Source organism: Oncorhynchus nerka, linkage group LG28, assembly GCF_034236695.1.
Source record: "Oncorhynchus nerka isolate Pitt River linkage group LG28, Oner_Uvic_2.0, whole genome shotgun sequence".
NCBI lineage: Eukaryota > Metazoa > Chordata > Actinopteri > Salmoniformes > Salmonidae > Oncorhynchus > Oncorhynchus nerka.
This window is the reverse complement of record NC_088423.1, coordinates 67,259,208-67,277,313: the sequence shown is the minus strand read 5'-3', so window position 1 is coordinate 67,277,313 and position 18,106 is coordinate 67,259,208. Positions and strand designations below refer to the sequence as shown.

Sequence of the window (18,106 nt, the reverse complement as noted above, 5' to 3'; positions counted from 1 at the left end):
TATGGTCAATCTTCCAATGATATGCCTACAAATTGATATGCCTACAAATACGTCACGATGCTGCAGACATCTTGGACAAACGGCAGAGAGCATAAGCTCGTTCACGGCACATTCACAGCCATATAAGGAGACGATAGAAAAACAGAGCTTCAAAAATTCTGCTCATTTCCTGTTTGAGTTTCCTCTTGGTTTCGCCTGTAGCATGAGTTCCGTGGCACTCACAGATAATATCTTTGCAGTTTTGAAAACGTCAGAGTGTTTTCTTTCCAAAGCTGCCAATAGTCGAGCATCTTTTCGTGACAAAATATTGCACTTAAAACGGGCACGTTTTTTTATCCAATAATGACATAGCACCCCCATAGGTTGAAGAGGTTAACTGACTTGCCTAGTCAAATAAAAAAATAAAAAAATACAATAGGAAGATGAGAGGGTTAAAAATGGAGATGGTGAGAGACAGACAGCTAGTTCAGGTGAGGGTAAAGAAAGGGAGAGAGGGAGGAGTGTTAGATGTAGACGTGAGCAGGCGGAGAGGGGGAGAGTGTAAGAGGGGGAGCAGGTGTGAGGTTGAAAAGGGTATGAGTGTGAGAGGAAGTCGGTGGAAGTGAGGGAGAGTGTAAGTAGTACTCGTCTTGAAACTCACACCTTTTCACCCTGCCTACCAACAGAGCCAAGATCACACACAGTGACAAACAAAGAACCAGGCACTGGACAGGAAATAGCACTGTGAAAACTGACACTGTGTCATGAGTTGATCATTACAGTAAGGCCCTCCGCGCACATTCTCCAGCCTCCCTATTCAACTATACAAACTGGCCACAATCCTTCAGATGAGGTGACAACAGATCTGACACTCCTAACACCTCCAGTGTCAAGGGGGCAGCAGAATATAGGCCTGGGCATATAAGGTATGTCAAAGTAAAGGTAAAGTAGTGCTGTAGTGAGCAGAGGAGGCTGCTGGGACAAGCTATAGGAGGACAGGCTCATTGTAATGGCTGGAATGGAATAAATGAAACGGTACCAAACAAATCCAACATATGTTTGACTCCGTTCCATGAATTCCAGTCCAGCCATTACAATGAGCCTGTCCTCCTATAGCTTGTCCCACCAACCTCGGCTGGTAGTGAGGATATAGCTGCTTTTGGAGCTGGTGGATGCAGGGTCGCCATGGCAAGCAGGCTGCCTGAGGTGATGGTGAGTGTGACTGTGTGTATGTGCATTTGTATGTAGGATGGAGCAGGCAGTCAGGCGGGTGGGGCAAGCAGGCAGGCTGCTTGGCAGTAGCAGTGGCTGGCTATGGGACTGACTGGCTGGCTGGTTTGTCTGCTGGGAGCTGATTGTGCTGGCTCTCATTATCCGGCCAGTGGGCCTAATGGAGTGTGACAGCAGCGTGCGGCGCACTGGAACTCTGTCCTTCCAGCCCTAAAAGCCAATTAAACCCACTCCACCCTGCCAGCTCTCCCTGACTCTCTCCCTCTCTGCCCCTGCAGCCCCCTCTCCTTCCTTCCTGCCAGCTCTCCCTGACTCTCTCCCTCTCTGCCCCTGCAGCCCCCTCTCCTTCCTCCCTGCCAGCTCTCCCTGATTCTCTCCCTCTCTCCCCCTGCAGCCCCTTCTCCATCTGTACCTCCTCCACTCTTTCTTGCCCACTTCTCTCCATCCTTTATCCCTGCCCATCTCTCTCTCTCTCTCTCTCTCTGAGCAGCTCCTCTCTCCCTGTAGCCCTCTACTAAAGCGGGACTCCTTGGGGGAATGCACTGGGCCAGAGAGGGCCTAGTCGGCCTCTGCACCACTGACAGCTCTGCTCTTCCTCTCCCCAACCCACAGAGGAGTCACAACCACTTAGAGAGAAGAAATGCCTCCCAGCACCAAAAACACACATCCTCCATTTATCACAAGCCAGTCACTGAAGGGGAGCGAGACGCCTTCTTCCTAAATGTTTAAAAACAGCTCCTGGAGAAAGAGAGGTCATGACAAACATAGTTCTGACAACGTGCCTCATCCAGTGTTCTGGGTGTAATTGGCGAAGTAGAGAGAACATGGTGAACCCCAGCCACCACAGACCTGGTGGTCATGTGAAACATTCACTAGTCTCAAGTTATGAGCCTGTTTAGCTGCATACCAGTCAATAAATCATGAGATGACAGTGTGTTCCTGACAGACAGTGTACTGTACCCGTTTTGAACCAGCCGTCCTCAGTGAAAGACTCCCTGGTGGCCTCTGGTTTGTTCCAGTACTCTGTGAAGACCTGGTCTCCTCGCACCATCAGCTCCCCCTCCTTCCCCTCCAACCCTGGACGCACCTAAAGACAGACACACACACTACAGTGGGTGGCTAAGACAGACAGGGTCCTGGACATGCTAACTGTATATGTTTTTTAACAACATGAACACACTCTTTAGACAGATAGTTTTCCACAGAATCTGGGAGTCCTACTGTATCTCTGGATGTGAGTGTTTCGGACTGCTGAATACCTGAGTTTCTCTGCTGTTGCCCTCGGCGATGGTGGTGCTGGTTGCGTTCGTCATGACAATACGAACCTCCACTCCTGGAAGAGGGACACCGACTGCACCTACACACACAAACAACGGTAAATACTCACATCATGTATACAAAATGGAACTAATTACACTATCACAATTAATGCTAATGGTTGTAAATAAAACAATTTTCACCCCCAAAATATTTGCATCAACAAATAAAAATATAGTGATTTAATGACAATCCTTCTCCTACATGTGACCACCAACACATATGAATGCACACAGATTCCCCTCTCCTGAGGCATTTTCTCCTTCTGTCTGTGTGACCTATAGAGAGATAAGCTCTAATGACTGCCACCGCCAAAAGAGAAGGAAACCTTTGTGCAGCCTGCTCTCTGTGTGACACTGTGGGCCATGTCATTTCACAGGCCACTGCTCTCCCAATAAAGAACAGGGCAGACAGGCCATAATTACAAAATAACTCCCTGCTTCAAATTTATCTAATCAACTTTAGCCCTGATTGGCAATGCCAATCAAACACACTCCATTTCCACTTCATCAGCCGAGCGAGAAACACAGAGATACAAACTATCCTCCCATTGTTTCAAAACCAGACCAGCCTAGTTTATCTCAGTCTTCTCTCTAAAGTCACTTCCTGTCCTATCCCTCCTGTCCCCTTCATTTGAGTTTTTTTTGTGTGAGAGGATGACGTCCATCTCGGTCCCTGTCTTTTAGTTTTTCTCCCAGGGTTGTTTCCCAGTGTGCTGGGTAATCGTCAGCGTGTCCTCATTCCTCCTCACCCTCCAAACACAGCAGAAAGCTGCCAACGACGGGGGTGATAAAAAGAGCTTTCTCTCCTCAATCACAAAACTAACCAAAATCCATTTATACTTGAGCCCGAGCAATCTCTCTCTCTCTTCCCCTCTCCGTCTCCCTCGCTTTTTCTCTCCATTCAGGAGGGTGGCCAGACATATTTTGGAGCCATGTAACATTCAGGTCACCGTTACTTTACTGAGAATTGAGATTGACTGCCACTTCAAAGGCTACAGGCAGAACAGAAAGACTGGAGGGGAATTACAAAAAGGGGCGAGGGCTAAACGAGTGACTAGAAACTCTAAATAGAAGACAGGAATATTACAGAGCCGTGTTCTACCCACATTCCACACAGGGTACAATTACTAACCATGCAGGGGAATGAGGACAGCACTGAGAGGGACATAAGGTCGTTGAGTGACAGCTGGAAACGACTAATGAAATGATACGCCCAACAGCAGCCCTCAAAAATAATCAATTGAAACAATAACAACAACAACACTCCAGTGGTATTAGGAATAAGATAACATCTTATTATGCTGACGTCCTCATTACTGCCCTTTTCTTCATGCCTATTAAAGCAGAGTTGAATTAATATAGCTTTACAGATATACAGTAGGAGTGTGTATGTGTGTGTGTGCGTGTGTGTGTGTGTGTGTGTGTGTAAATTGTGTGTGTGTATATGTGTGTGTGTGTGTGTAAATTGTGTGAGTGTGTATGTGTATATGTGTGTGTGTAGTGGAATGTAGCCGGCCCTGTGGCGACAGCCCTGTCAGAAACACAATGGCTCCCCTGACTGCACAGAGGCCCATTAACAAGGCTCCATCAGTGGGCCCATCTGAACCTCTAATTACGACTGCAGCATCAGCCATGCCAGCCAGCCAGCCAGGCAGCCACACACACAACCTGCCAGCTAGAGTTTTCAAATGAGACCAGCCAGGCAGAGAGGAGGAGGAAAAGGAGAGGATGGAGGAAGGGAGAGGAGCAGAGAGCTGTGTGTGGTGCAGCTCCACGCCTGCCTTCCCCATGCATAATTCAGCAGCCTTCCTTCACACTGTGCTCTCTCTGGACTGCCCTGGGGAGCTGACAGCCCTGCGCCCCCTGGTGCCCTGCTGGAGCACTGCTGCTCAAACCCCCCAACAACCTCCCCACAACCTCCCCTAAACACAAAGCACAGGGAAGGGAGAAAGTGGGATGGAGAGGGGAGAGGAGAGAAGGGGGAGGGGGGAAAGGGTGTGAAGTGAAAGGGTGGAGGTTGAGATGCTCAAAGTCATTCTGCTGAAAGGGGACATGTGTCTCCTGCCAGGGCTGGTGTTAGAGGGGGGAAACAAAAGAAGGGGGGGGGGGGGAACAGGATGAAAGAAAAAATACAAATGAGTTGGAGATGAATAGCTTAAGAGAGAGATAGCTTTAGGGTATAGCCTGCTCCTCAGTGTGAAGCCAAACATTAATCAAATTACAACCACCAACACAATACAAATATGACCATTATTTGTGTATTATTACACAACTGTGTGTATACTCACTCATAAAATAACAATACATGTCTTCAATAGATTGTCATAAATAAATTCATAATAAAACACTATTTGATTGGTTAACAGTTGACAGTTGTTTTGAAGGGGCGGCGTGCCGTGGAGGAAGAGTGTTCTTTTCTGAGAGCTCTGTGGTTGTTATTGATTTGTTTAACCTACTTTAAAAAGGAGACGGCATCACACGCGCTCTTCCACAAGCGTCTCATAGACTGCTGCTGGAAAGACGTCGATACGACCGCAGCGTCTCAGAGCTGGTCTTAATAACCACCTCCCAGGATTAAATAGAACCTGCCTCTTTATTTCAAACAGGCGCTCACAACAACAGACACCGCATTAGCTGGGCTACAGACAGTCAAATTAGCCTGCCTTGTCATACCGCTGCTTTGAAGATCCTCCACTCAAAAGACTAGAAGGGGAACGGAAAGACTGAAGAAAGGAACACAGCCCTCCAGTCACCGGAGGATCGAACCAGAAACAACAACAACAGCAGCATAGAGCTTTGATACTGAACCACCTGGAATAAGAACATAGGTAAACCAGACAGAAATAGTCTGATCCACACCATGTTCCTCAGACAACTGAGACAACTGTCAGACAGGACAAAAAGACAGCGCTCCAACAGAGCCTAACAACTGTCTGCATGTTGTAATATGAATTAAAGACAGTCTCACTGTCATACAGTTTTTGGATGTGTGTGAGGTTATGACATCACTGTACAAAGGAAAATGGTGGTGGTCAATGGTGTGTGTGTGTGTGTGTACCTGGGATGCGAGGACCCTTCAGGGGGTTGGACAGGGCCATGCCTATCTCTGTCATGCCGTAGCGCTCCAACAGGGTGTGTCCTGTGATCTCCTCCCAGCGTAGCAGGGTGGGCTGGGGCAGGGCGGACGAGCCAGACACCATCAGCCTGGGGACAGAGGGGCCAGTCTGGGTCACACTCAGTAAAGCCCCAGGCTCTGATGAAGCCATCTCTTTTCAATGCCCTTAGCATTGACTGGAGTAGCTTCAGGTTGGCGTAGGGTTGCAAAGGGAGGGTATATTACTGTAAACTTTTTAAGTTTACTAGTCAACTACCAGAATGTTGGTGACTTTCAAGTTTTTGGGTGAATTTTACAAGATGACATCTAGTGGCCTTTTGGAGTACTTCAGATCATTACAGGTGTCTAATGATCTCTGGCCCTCTGTGTGGCCTTATCACATGTCAAATAAACAAATAAGATGATTTTATCGAAAATCGAGGCCAAATCAGAGGGGGTTTCAGCAGGAATATTTATTTATTTACTATGTCAATATGTCTTTGTTGTAAATGTTTTGGCGCCAAACTGGTGGCAATTGTGAAAAAAGTCAATCGTTTCAAGAGTTGCAGAGTTCATTAAAAACAATGCCATTGTTGATTAGATGCTTTTTTCTTTAATTAGGCCATTTTCTCTTGAACCAAATGGTCTATCCGCTAGAAGCATAAAAACATGTATACTTTATATGAACATTTAAATAAATAAAAAAAGTTATTCAATTATACATTATCAAAGTTACCTTAAATGTTCTGTTAATTACCAAAATCACAGAAGATTCAGGTCACTTTGGTAAATGACCGGTAGCTTTGCAACTTTAGGTTGAGGTAACATAAGTGCTGGGCTTCATATACAGTTTATAACTCTATTCCATCTACCACTGCTTTCTTCACTCTCTCTCTTGAGCATAAGCCCTGGTACATTTGGAGAAAGCGTCTGTCACATCTCACTACAAAGCCCCGTCTCTTTTTAAAACTCATCCCTTTGATCTCTGACACATATCCCTTCCCCTTCAAAATATCGCTTCACTCTCTGACGGAATGACAAACCACTGTCCAGATTCATGAGAACCCATTCGCTCTGAAGATGTCTTGTAAGTATGCAATTTCATCACAATAGATAAGCAATGAGCTTGTTAAAGATATTCGTCCATTTATATGAATATTATGATACTGCTACTGATCTGATCTACTCCTTTCCTGTACAAGTAGACTACAAGGTTCTTGTTACCTGATTCTCTCCTTGCAGGCAGCCCTGACAAAGTCCTGGACGCGTGGCTGGGTGAAGTGCTGCTCATAGTGCTGGATCAGCTTGGAGTAGATGGTTGGAACAGCCATGAACACAGTCACCATAGGAGCCTTGGAGCTGAGCAGGACCTCCCATACCTGAGGGGGAGGGAGGGAGTCAGAAACAGTCTCTTACATTGTGCGTAGATGGATTAGCCATCCCATATTAATGCCAACAAAACCATCACATCCAGATCACAATATGTAAAGCAGATGGATAGGGTGCCATGGTATTGTGTGTACATTATTTACAGTGAATGAAGAGCGAGGCGAGGGCCTGGCTAGAGATGAAAACTGTCAACAGGCGAGTTTATTACAAAAACGTTGACAGGATCGGCAAAGGTCAGTCTAACAGCTTCTTAGAGAGGAATTCAACAGGAATGTTATTGAGGTCAGTCGCAACGCTGGGTCACGTTTGCCTTTTAAAAATACCCTTTACATGTATTTTTTTATTATTATAATTTTTTTTACAAATGTGTTCCAAGAGCATTTGTGAAGGAGCCCAGGGGCAGTCGCCCTCCTCCTCCTCCTCTTTCTCAGTCGTACACAGAGACGGATGCACATAAACAGAGAATAACTGATACATGGCTACACATTTATACATAAGCACCTTGCATACACTCACGCAAGGACAAAGCTACTTACACAGTACGCACACATACAAACACATACACACAGATATTATGAGTCCCTCATACACACCCCCGGCACGCCTGGCTGCACCCCCAACACACAGTGGGAGGACAGTGTGAATTAATTGAAGGTGAACGACAGATTCTCCTTGGCTCTGTCCCCCTTGGGAGGCATGTGCACGTCTCTCCCTCCTAGAACCTCCTCCCTCATTCTTCCTCATTCTCCCTCCCTCTCTCACACACTCTCACTCTCTCCATTTCATAATTTCCTGCTTCACTGCCCCTACTCTTATCAGTCTTCCTCTGTCTGTCCCTCACTCCATCACCCCCCCACACAGATTCCCTCCTCATCTGCCACCAATTTCTCAACTTCCCCTCCTCCCTGTCCTCTTAACTCACCCTATTCTACTTCCTACTCCCTTAAGCTTTCTCCCCCTTCTCAACTTACCTGCTTCGTCGCTCCTCTTCCCTTCATCAAGCTCTAAATATTGCAATATCAAAATGGATGAAGGTTTAAAAATTATGTATTAAATAAACAGGCAGAAGTGTGGACTATCCCACAGAGACCCATCTATTCACACAAACTCACAAAACTTTATCTATCTGCTCAGCCACACACATCCACAACCACGCGCACACACGGACAGACTAGATAGCGGGGTTCAGAGGGGAATATTATTTCCTGTGTCTGTTCTGGGCATTCTGGGCCGTGTCGATCAAGCGCAGTGGAGCGCTTCCCCCAGCAGCCACTCAGGAGGGGGGAAAAGCCAATTTATGTCCGTCAAAGAGCTGCCCTCCACCTGGGGGAGTGTATGTTGGAGACCCTCGGCTGCAGCCTGCATCCCAAACAGCCCTTAACCCAGCAGCACCCAGCTACTCTCTACTAGCCCTGTAGTCAATACCTTTTCTCCCCCACCACCACATAATGTTGCAGTCAGTTCAGTTGTGTGAGGATGGATCATGAACTCTCCGCCATTAACCTCAAGTCCTCTGCTCTCCTGGCCTCTGGTCCATGATTCCAGTCCTGGTATGTTCTGTTATCTCTCCTACTGTACTCATGGCTGGAGCCCACTGACATTACAACCAGTAGATAGTGCTAGCACTGACGTCATCCATGTATTCCTATGGAAATCTCCCGATGGCGCACGAAGCCGGAAGTATTTGAAGTGCGCCATATTGCTGAATGAGGCTGAATGGCACCCCCCAAAATCGCTAAGAATCATGGTTAAAGTGACCATAACTAGCAAAGGATCATGGTCGATGTAATCCTTTTAATCCTGCCTGAGAGAGTCAACCTTAATGTCTATGGCATTAAAAAAAAAATGTTTTACCTTTATTTAACTAGGCAAGTCAGTTAAGAACAAATTCTTATTTTCAATGACAGCCTAGGAACATTGAGTTAACAGATTTGACAGATTTTTACCTTGTCAGCTCAGGGATTTGATCTTGCAACCTTTTGGTTACTAGTCCAACGCTCTAACCACTAGGCTACCTGCCGCGAGCCTCCTCATAGCCTGTCGGACCATAATCTGTGTCAGCCCGTAGTGTTGCCAACTCCTAAATAAGGAAAGTAGCTATTGGCTGTCCTAAAAGTCGCTAATGAATATTTTCACCTAATTTGCATAATTGGCCAGGTGCATGTAATTGTGATGGACGCTGTAGGAGAGAGGAATAACGTCGTGGGAGAGACAAAAAGTGAGTAAAAAACACCCTAAATATGTATGTTTTCTTCTGTCGATTCTTGTTTTTTTAAATGTCACAATTCCAACCCTCCTCGTTTATCCGGGCTTGGGACCGGCAAAAGTGATCCAAAAGAGACACTCTGGCGGAGTTACTTAGTTTTTTTATTTAATTTTTTATTTAATTACATTTTTAAAATTTCTGTTTTTTTGTTTCGTTTTCTTAATTTGGTTTGGTTTTTAACCTTATGGTCCGCTTAGGAGCCTACAACAAGTCACAGTAAAACAATAACATTTTTAACCATAACATTTTTTACATTTTTTGTATAAAATCTACATTAACAATCTAAATGGACCAAAAAGAGACAATAGAAAAAACTGTCAATGGCAATGTGAGAAAATTTGGTTAACTTGGTTAATCTGGCCCTAATTCAGGTTAATTGTTTTTTCCTGACCCCCTTCCATACACATACAGGCTGTGCTGGCTCACAGAAAGAGTGGGCCATCGTCATTTGTCAGGGCTTTCTATGGCAGGTTCAGCAACTGAGGGAGCTGACTTAAATGAGTAAGCAGCTGATGTGCCAAAAAGCTGCAAAACATTATCAGGCAGCTGGTGCTCATAGCAAGCCTCACCAGACAGCTTCAGTCCATATCGAATGTACAGGATGGAGTTAAGGGTCTGCAAGGACATCCGATTTCTAAGTTTGCTTTCTACCACTCTCATCTGGCTGAATACTCTCTCGACTTCAGAATTTGAGTGTGGCAATGACAACACAGACACAGCAGCCATGGCAAGTTCTTGAAACGGGTTGATATCAGATGCATCCCTGAACTTCCAAATCCCACTCCAGAAGCCCAGTGTGTTTTTGTCTCATTCCATTTACTAAGATGGATGGCACGCCATTGCTGGACAATCTTGTCTATCTCTGTAGGGGAGTAGCCAAGGAGCTTGGTTATTTTTTTCTATTTCTCCAGGGCTCTTATTGTGCTTTAGAGTTTCCTCCACATTGAAAACTGACATGTACTGCAATACTTCGATATTGTCCGGCAGTCTCACCCTCAACTCATTAGTGAGGGAGATGGTGAAGGCTACTCGCCGCTTTTGGACATTGTTTCATCCTCAGGCGCAAGGTGGAGCTCAGCTGCCTCAGACTCAAAAAGGTAACCAAGGTATGGTTTGGGACTGATGTATCCATCTATTGGCCATTTGAGTACATCAACATTTGCCAGTGGATTCAGCACCCTGCTGCTCACAGACTTGATCAGGCTAACCAAGCTGTCAAGTTGCTTAAGAGGAGCTACTTGCTCTCCCTCAAAAGCCTTGATGGCCAACTGTACCTCACCCAGCACTGACATCAAAAAAAGTCATATACAATATGTTTTGAGGATCACTGTACATGGAGTATAAAACCTCAGCCATGTTTCAGTGTTCACTGAACTTGGTGACTGCGAAATGCAGCCTAAGCTCCTCCCACTGGTCCAAAATGCGTGAAACCGCGGGTTCAATGGAGAGCCAACATGTGGCACACACCTTGGCTATCTGTAAACGTTTCCCCCCACAGTTGATGGTCTCATATATGGCCTTGTAGGCCTCCCTGCGCTTTGGAGACACTGAAAACCAGTTATAAGTCTCTTGTACCAAGTACCCCACACTACGGGGATGGTGTCATTGGAAGCATGACTTACAGCAAGCTGCAGAGAGTGGCACACACAGCGAATAAGAACCAGATATTTGAGGCCATACTCCTTTAGCACTTTATGGACCGCATTGTTAATCCCCATCATAACAGAGACATTGTCAGCCCCTATCCCCAGGAGTTTCTCTTTTTTAAGACAACACTTCTCGAGGAAAGCCACAACAGCACGTGCTATAGATTTGGCATCTCCTCCCTCCAACTCAACAAGCCCCAGAAATGTTGATACAATTGTCTGCTTGGTGTCACTAAAGTACCTTATCACAACCCCCAGGTACTTAGAAACACTTACTTCCGTGGAGTCATCGAGGAGGAGGCTGAAACGATGGTCACCCACATCCGCGACCAACTTTTTCAGAAAGTATGGTGCTAGAACACCATTTCTGTGCACTTTGAAGTGGGTAGCAGCAGTAGAGTCTGAGAAAGCAGGGGTGAACATCTCCTGCTCTGACTGCTGCGCAAGAACTGGGCCACCTGTGGGTGCTTTGGGACAGGGGTGGGGCCCACGGCAGCACCCGCTGCTCATTGAGAAGAGTAAGAACGATACATGCTTTCACCTGAGTCTCCTAAAATCTCCAATAACACCACAAAAAGTTGCTAGATTTGTCGATAGTCGGTTTTTTGAAAATGTGTCGCTAGAGGGGTCTGAATACTCGATAAATATACCGACAAAGTCGCTAAGATGGCAACACTGTCAGCACGTGATCCTATGTGATGACAAATGTAGTAGTCAGAATATAAAAATATCTTGATTTGTTGCAAATTTTGCGAAAAATAATTCCCCGTAGGGGCGATCATAATTTACATAGGCTTTTTAAGGCAGACCAGGGCTTTTGGTACCGACCAGCAGAGCTCGACATTTCACGCTCCAGACAGGACACTGGGGGCCTGCTGGAGCCACACACCCACTCCTCTGCTTGATCAACCGAGCAGAGCACTCCTTCCTTCCTCTGGGGTCAGAGACAGTCATGCACAGGGACTTCCAACCATTCCTCCATCCACTCACACAGACACACCAGGGTTTCCGTTAGGAACATGTGGCATCGAAACAACGTGACCGGGAAGATTTGAATTTACTGGCCATTTGAGAAATTTACCGGACCCATATGAATTGGTTGTGTAACCAATTAGGGTGTCTACCCACTGTGCTCAGAAATAAATAAATCACATTTAGATTATGGTAATTCATCTGAACAGAACATGCAATTCCTGTAATGAAGAAGCCAATAAAATATTTGCCAAAATGCAATTAGTGGGAAAACACCATTCTAAACAGTTCACCTGATGAGAGCTGTTCCATATGTGACAGGAATGAAAATCTCAGTTAGAAACTTAGAGGGGGAAATCTAAAGATGCAACAACGAGGATGGGTTGTTAATATGACTGGGATTGTGCTTTTGGCTTCTGCATGGACACGAAAATAAAGATGATATGAAAACCAGTAGAACAGGAAGGAAATGGCAAATACATTTGCCAAAATGAGGCTATATAGGCCTATTTACAGTCTATACAGAAATAAATCAAATAATTCAAAATACTTCACCAGAAAGCATGACTTCGCCACAGAAGCGTCGAGGATCATTAGCTTCCTCAATATTTTTTGCTGTGGATTGTTTCAAATCAAAAGCTTTTATAGGCCTCTGCCTATTTGGGAAGCCTGCAATTTGGGCAGTGCACATGGCAATAGGCCTAGTTGATTAATGAGTTGTGGCTGTCGGTGAAAAGCAACTAAAATATGTGTGAAAATAATGTATGATTTAAAATGTTGAGACAAGAAGGGAGAAGTGTGTGGCGAAGACATGGGCGAGATCCTTTTAACACGTACATTTGGATAGCCACGCTTGCTTCGCCCTCATGTTGGTGCTAGCAAGCAGGCTAGGTAATGCTAGGTATCAACAGCCAAACCAATAGTGGTTGGAAACTATAGAGAGCTTCGATTGATCAATAGCAACACGATTTCTCTGAGTATTAGTATAAAGTTCAACTTTCCCCAACTGTGGTTCTGGCCCTGTTCACATCCCAGGCTCGCATCGCCCAACGGTCCCCATGCCCACTTCGCTTCCTTAATTGAAAATGAGTGGACTTCCGTTGTTTCATCGCCCCCAACGTGATAGAAGTACCTGGCCTGCTGCGGGGAAATGTAGGAAAGTGCCCATTTGGGGTAGTCTGATTGTCTTAACTCACCAGGTCAACCACTATTAAGTTGAGCTTCGAAGTAATTTTTTCTTCACACAGTAAGTTAATTAAGTCCGTTTTTTTTATATACCCATTGCTAATGATAATATATTAAAACCAGGGACGCAACTGTCACTGGAGACGGGTCATGTCCCCCCTACATTCTGAATTGCATTTTTGCCCCCCCCCCCCATTAAAAATCTTACAATGTGATTTTCTGGATTTTTTTTTCTCATTTTGTCTGTCATAGTTGAAGTGCACCTATGATGAAAATGACAGGCCTCTCTCATATTTTTAAGTGGGACAACTTGCACAATTGGTGTCTGACTAAATACTTTTTTGCCCCACTGTATGTAGTTTGAAGAGAGCAGAGTTGGAGAGACTTGAGCTATTTTCATAGCATACCTTTTAGGGGAGGGAAGATTTTCAGACGGACAAATATATGTGATCAATATTTACATCTACGCAGTGTAGTAAACTATACCCTAATCATATAACTATTTAGGAAGTACATTCTCTGCCCATTTTGATTTGTTTAACTACATGATTCCATAGGTGTTATTTAATAGTTTTGATGTCTTCACTATTATTCTACAATGTAGAAAATTGTACAAATAAAAACCCTTGAATGAGTAGGTGTGTCCAAACTTTTGACTGGTACAGTATATATATATATATACACTGCTCAAAAAAATAAAAGGGAACACTTAAACAACACAATGTAACTCCAAGTCAATCACACTTCTGTGAAATCAAACTGTCCACTTAGGAAGCAACACTGATTGACAATAAATTTCACATGCTGTTGTGCAAATGGAATAGACAACAGGTGGTAATTATGGGCAATTAGCAAGACACCCCCAATAAAGAAGTGGTTCTGCAGGTGGTGACCACAGACCACTTCTCAGTTTCTATGCTTCCTGGCTGATGTTTTGGTCCCTTTTGAATGCTGGCGGTGCTTTCACTCTAGTGGTAGCATGAGACGGAGTCTACAACCCACACAAGTGGCTCAGGTAGTGCAGCTCATCCAGGATGGCACATCAATGCGAGCTGTGGCAAGGTTTGCTGTTTCTGTCAGCGTAGTGTCCAGAGCATGGAGACGCTACCAGGAGACAGTTCAGTCCATCAGGAGACGTGGAGGAGGCCGTAGGAGGGCAACAACCCAGCAGCAGGACCGCTACCGCTGCCTTTGTGCAAGGAGAAGCAGGAGGAGCACTATCAGAGCCCTGCAAAATGACCTCCAGCAGGCCACAAATGTGCATGTGTCTGCTGAAACGGTCAGAAACAGACTCCATGAGGTTGGTATGAGGGCCCGACGTCTACAGGTGGGGGTTGTGCTGACAACCCAACACTGTGCAGGACGTTTGGCATTTGCCAGAGAACACCAAGATTGGCAAATTCGCCACTGGCGCCCTGTGCTCTTCACAGATGAAAGCAGGTTCACACTGAGCAGATGTGACAGACGTGACAGAGTCTGGAGACGCCGTGGAGAACATTCTGCTGCCTGAAACATCCTCCAGCATGACCGGTTTGGCGGTGGGTCAGTCATGGTGTGGGGTGGCATTTCTTTGGGGGGCCGCACAGCCCTCCATGTGCTCGCCAGAGGTAGCCTGACTGTCATTAGGTACCGAGATGAGATCCTCAGACCCCTTGTGAGACCATATGCTGGTGCGGTTGGCCCTGGGTTCCTCCTAATGCAAGACAATGCTAGACCTCATGTGGCTGGAGTGTGTCAGCAGTTCCTGCAAGAGGAAGGCATTGATGCTATGGACTGGCCCGACCGTTCCCCAGACCTGAATCCAATTGAGCACATCTGGGACATCATGTCTCGCTCCATCCACCAACGGCACGTTGCACCACAGACTGTCCAGGAGTTGGCGGATGCTTTAGTCTGGGAGGAGACCCCTCAGAAGACCATCCTCCACCTCATCAGGAGCATGCCCAGGCGTTGTAGGGAGGTCATACAGGCACGTGGAGGCCACACACACTACTGACCCTCATTTTGACTTGTTTTAAGGACATTACATCAAAGTTGGATCAGCCTGTAGTGTGGTTTTCCACTTTAATTTTGAGTGTGACTTCAAATCCAAATTTCCATTGATAATTTGTGTGTGATTTTGTTGTCAGCACATTCAACTATGTAAAGAAAAAAAGTATTTAATAAGAATATTTCATTCATTCAGATCTAGGATGTGTTATTTTAGTGTTCCCTTTCATTTTTACACATACAGTGCCTTGCGAAAGTATTCGGCCCCCTTGAACTTTGCGACCTTTTGCCACATTTCAGGCTTCAAACAAAGATATAAAACTGTATTTTTTTGTGAAGAATCAACAACAAGTGGGACACAATCATGAAGTGGAACGACATTTATTGGATATTTCAAACTTTTTTAACAAATCAAACACTGAAAAATTGGACGTGCAAAATTATTCAGCCCCTTTACTTTCAGTGCAGCAAACTCTCTCCAGAAGTTCAGTGAGGATCTCTGAATGATCCAATGTTGAACTAAATGACTAATGATGATAAATACAATCCACCTGTGTGTAATCAAGTCTCCGTATAAATGCACCTGCACTGTGATAGTCTCAGAGGTCCGTTAAAAGAGAGCATCATGAAGAACAAGGAACACACCAGGCAGGTCCGAGATACTGTTGTGAAGAAGTTTAAAGCCGGATTTGGATACAAAAAGATTTCCCAAGCTTTAAACATCCCAAGGAGCACTGTGCAAGGGATAATATTGAAATGGAAGGAGTATCAGACCACTGCAAATCTACCAAGACCTGGCCGTCCCTCTAAACTTTCAGCTCATACAAGGAGAAGACTGATCAGAGATGCAGCCAAGAGGCCCATGATCACTCTGGATGAACTGCAGAGATCTACAGCTGAGGTGGGAGACTCTGTCCATAGGACAACAATCAGTCGTATATTGCACAAATCTGGCCTTTATGGAAGAGTGGCAAGAAGAAAGCCATTTCTTAAAGATATCCATAAAAAGTGTTGTTTAAAGTTTTCCACAAGCCACCTGGGAGACACACCAAACATGTGGAAGAAGGTGCTCTGGTCAGATGAAACCAAAATTGAACTTTTTGGCAACAATGCAAAACGCTATGTTTGGCGTAAAAGCAACACAGCTCATCACCCTGAACACACCATCCCCACTGTCAAACATGGTGTTGGCAGCATCATGGTTTGGGCCTGCTCTTCTTCAGCAGGGACAGGGAAGATGGTTAAAATTGATGGGAAGATGGATGGAGCCAAATACAGGACCATTCTGGAAGAAAACCTGATGGAGTCTGCAAAAGACCTGAGACTGGGACGGAGATTTGTCTTCCAACAAGACAATGATCCAAAACATAAAGCAAAATCTACAATGGAATGGTTCAAAAATAAACATATCCAGGTGTTAGAATGGCCAAGTCAAAGTCTAGACCTGAATCCAATCGAGAATCTGTGGAAAGAACTGAAAACTGCTGTTCACAAATGCTCTCCATCCAACCTCACTGAGCTCGAGCTGTTTTGCAAGGAGGAATGGGAAAAAATGTTGTCTCTCGATGTGCAAAACTGATAGACATACCCCAAGCGACTTACAGCTGTAATCGCAGCAAAAGGTGGCGCTACAAAGTATTAACTTAAGGGGGCTGAATAATTTTGCACGCCCAATTTTTCAGTTTTTGATTTGTTAAAAAAGTTTGAAATATCCAATAAATGTCGTTCCACTTCATGATTGTGTCCCACTTGTTGTTGATTCTTCACAAAAAAATACAGTTTTATATATTTATGTTTGAAGCCTGAAATGTGGCAAAAGGTCGCAAAGTTCAAGGGGGCCGAATACTTTCGCAAGGCACTGTACATACACACTACCATTTAAAAGTTTGGGGTCACTTAATAATGTCCTTGTTTTTGAAAGAAAAGCACATTTTCTGTCCATTAAAATAACATCAAATTGATCAGAAATACAGTGTAGACATTGTTAATGTTGTAAATAACTATTGTAGCAGGAAACGGCAGATTTTTTATGGAATTTCTACATAGGCGTACCATCACTCCTGTGTTTCAATGGCACATTGTGTTAACTCATCCAAGATTATCATTTTAAAAGGCTAATTGATCATTAGAAAACCCTTTTGCAATATGTTAGCCCAGCTGAAAACTGTTGTGCTGATTAAAGAAGCAATACAACTGGCCTTCTTTAGACGTGTTGAGTATCTGGAGCATCAGCATTTGTGGGTTCGATTACAGGCTCATTAGAGTGTCTAGTTTGAGAAACAGAAGCCTCACAAGTCCTCAACTGGCAGCTTCATTAAATAGTACCCGCAAAACACCCGTCTCAATGTCAACAGTGAAGAGGCGACTCCAGGATGCTGGCCTTCTAGGCAGAGTTGCAAAGAAAAGCCATATCTCAGACTGGCCAATAAAAATAAAAAATTAAGATGGGCAAAAGAACACAGCCTCTGGACAGAGGAAGATTGGAAAAAAATGTTATGGACAGACTAATGTAAGTTTGAGGTGTTTGGATCACAAAGAACATTCGTGAAAAGATGCTGGAGGAGTGCTTGGCGCCATCTGTCAAGCATGGTGGAGGCAATGTGATAGTCTGGGGGTGCTTTGGTGGTGGTAAAGTGGGAGATTTGTACATGGTAAAAGGGATTTTCCTCCTACAACAGGACAATGACCCAAAGCACAGCTCCAAACTATGCAATAACTATTTAGGGAAGAAGCAGTCAGCTGGTATTCTGTCTATAATTTGTAAGTCGCTCTGGATAAGAGCGTCTGCTAAATGACTTAAATGTAAATGTAAATAATGGAGTGGTCAGCACAGTCACTGGATCTCAAACCTATTGAGCTGTTGTGGGAGCAGCTTGACCGTATGAAGTGGCCATCAAGCCAATCCAACTTGTGGTAGGTGCTTCAGGAAGCATGGGGTGAAATCTCTTCAGATTACCTCAACAAATTGACAACTAGAATGCCAAAGGTCTGCAAGGCTGTAATTGCTGCAAATGGAGGATTCTTTGATGAAAGCAAA

General features: G+C 44.9%; 1 protein-coding gene across 3 annotated transcripts in view; it reads right to left on the bottom strand.

Annotated features, from left to right (window-relative positions):
- Positions 1-18,106, bottom strand: part of acsf3 (acyl-CoA synthetase family member 3) — a 46,139-nt gene that overhangs the window by 19,724 nt on the left and 8,309 nt on the right. For all 3 annotated transcript variants that reach the window (XM_029641382.2, XM_029641384.2, XM_029641383.2), the window contains exons 4-7: positions 6,847-7,001; positions 5,587-5,732; positions 2,469-2,566; positions 2,170-2,296 (exon numbers count right to left, since the gene is read on the bottom strand). In XM_029641382.2, coding sequence (XP_029497242.1) covers positions 2,170-2,296; positions 2,469-2,566; positions 5,587-5,732; positions 6,847-7,001 — 526 coding nt within the window. The remainder of the gene's footprint in view (positions 1-2,169; positions 2,297-2,468; positions 2,567-5,586; positions 5,733-6,846; positions 7,002-18,106) is intronic.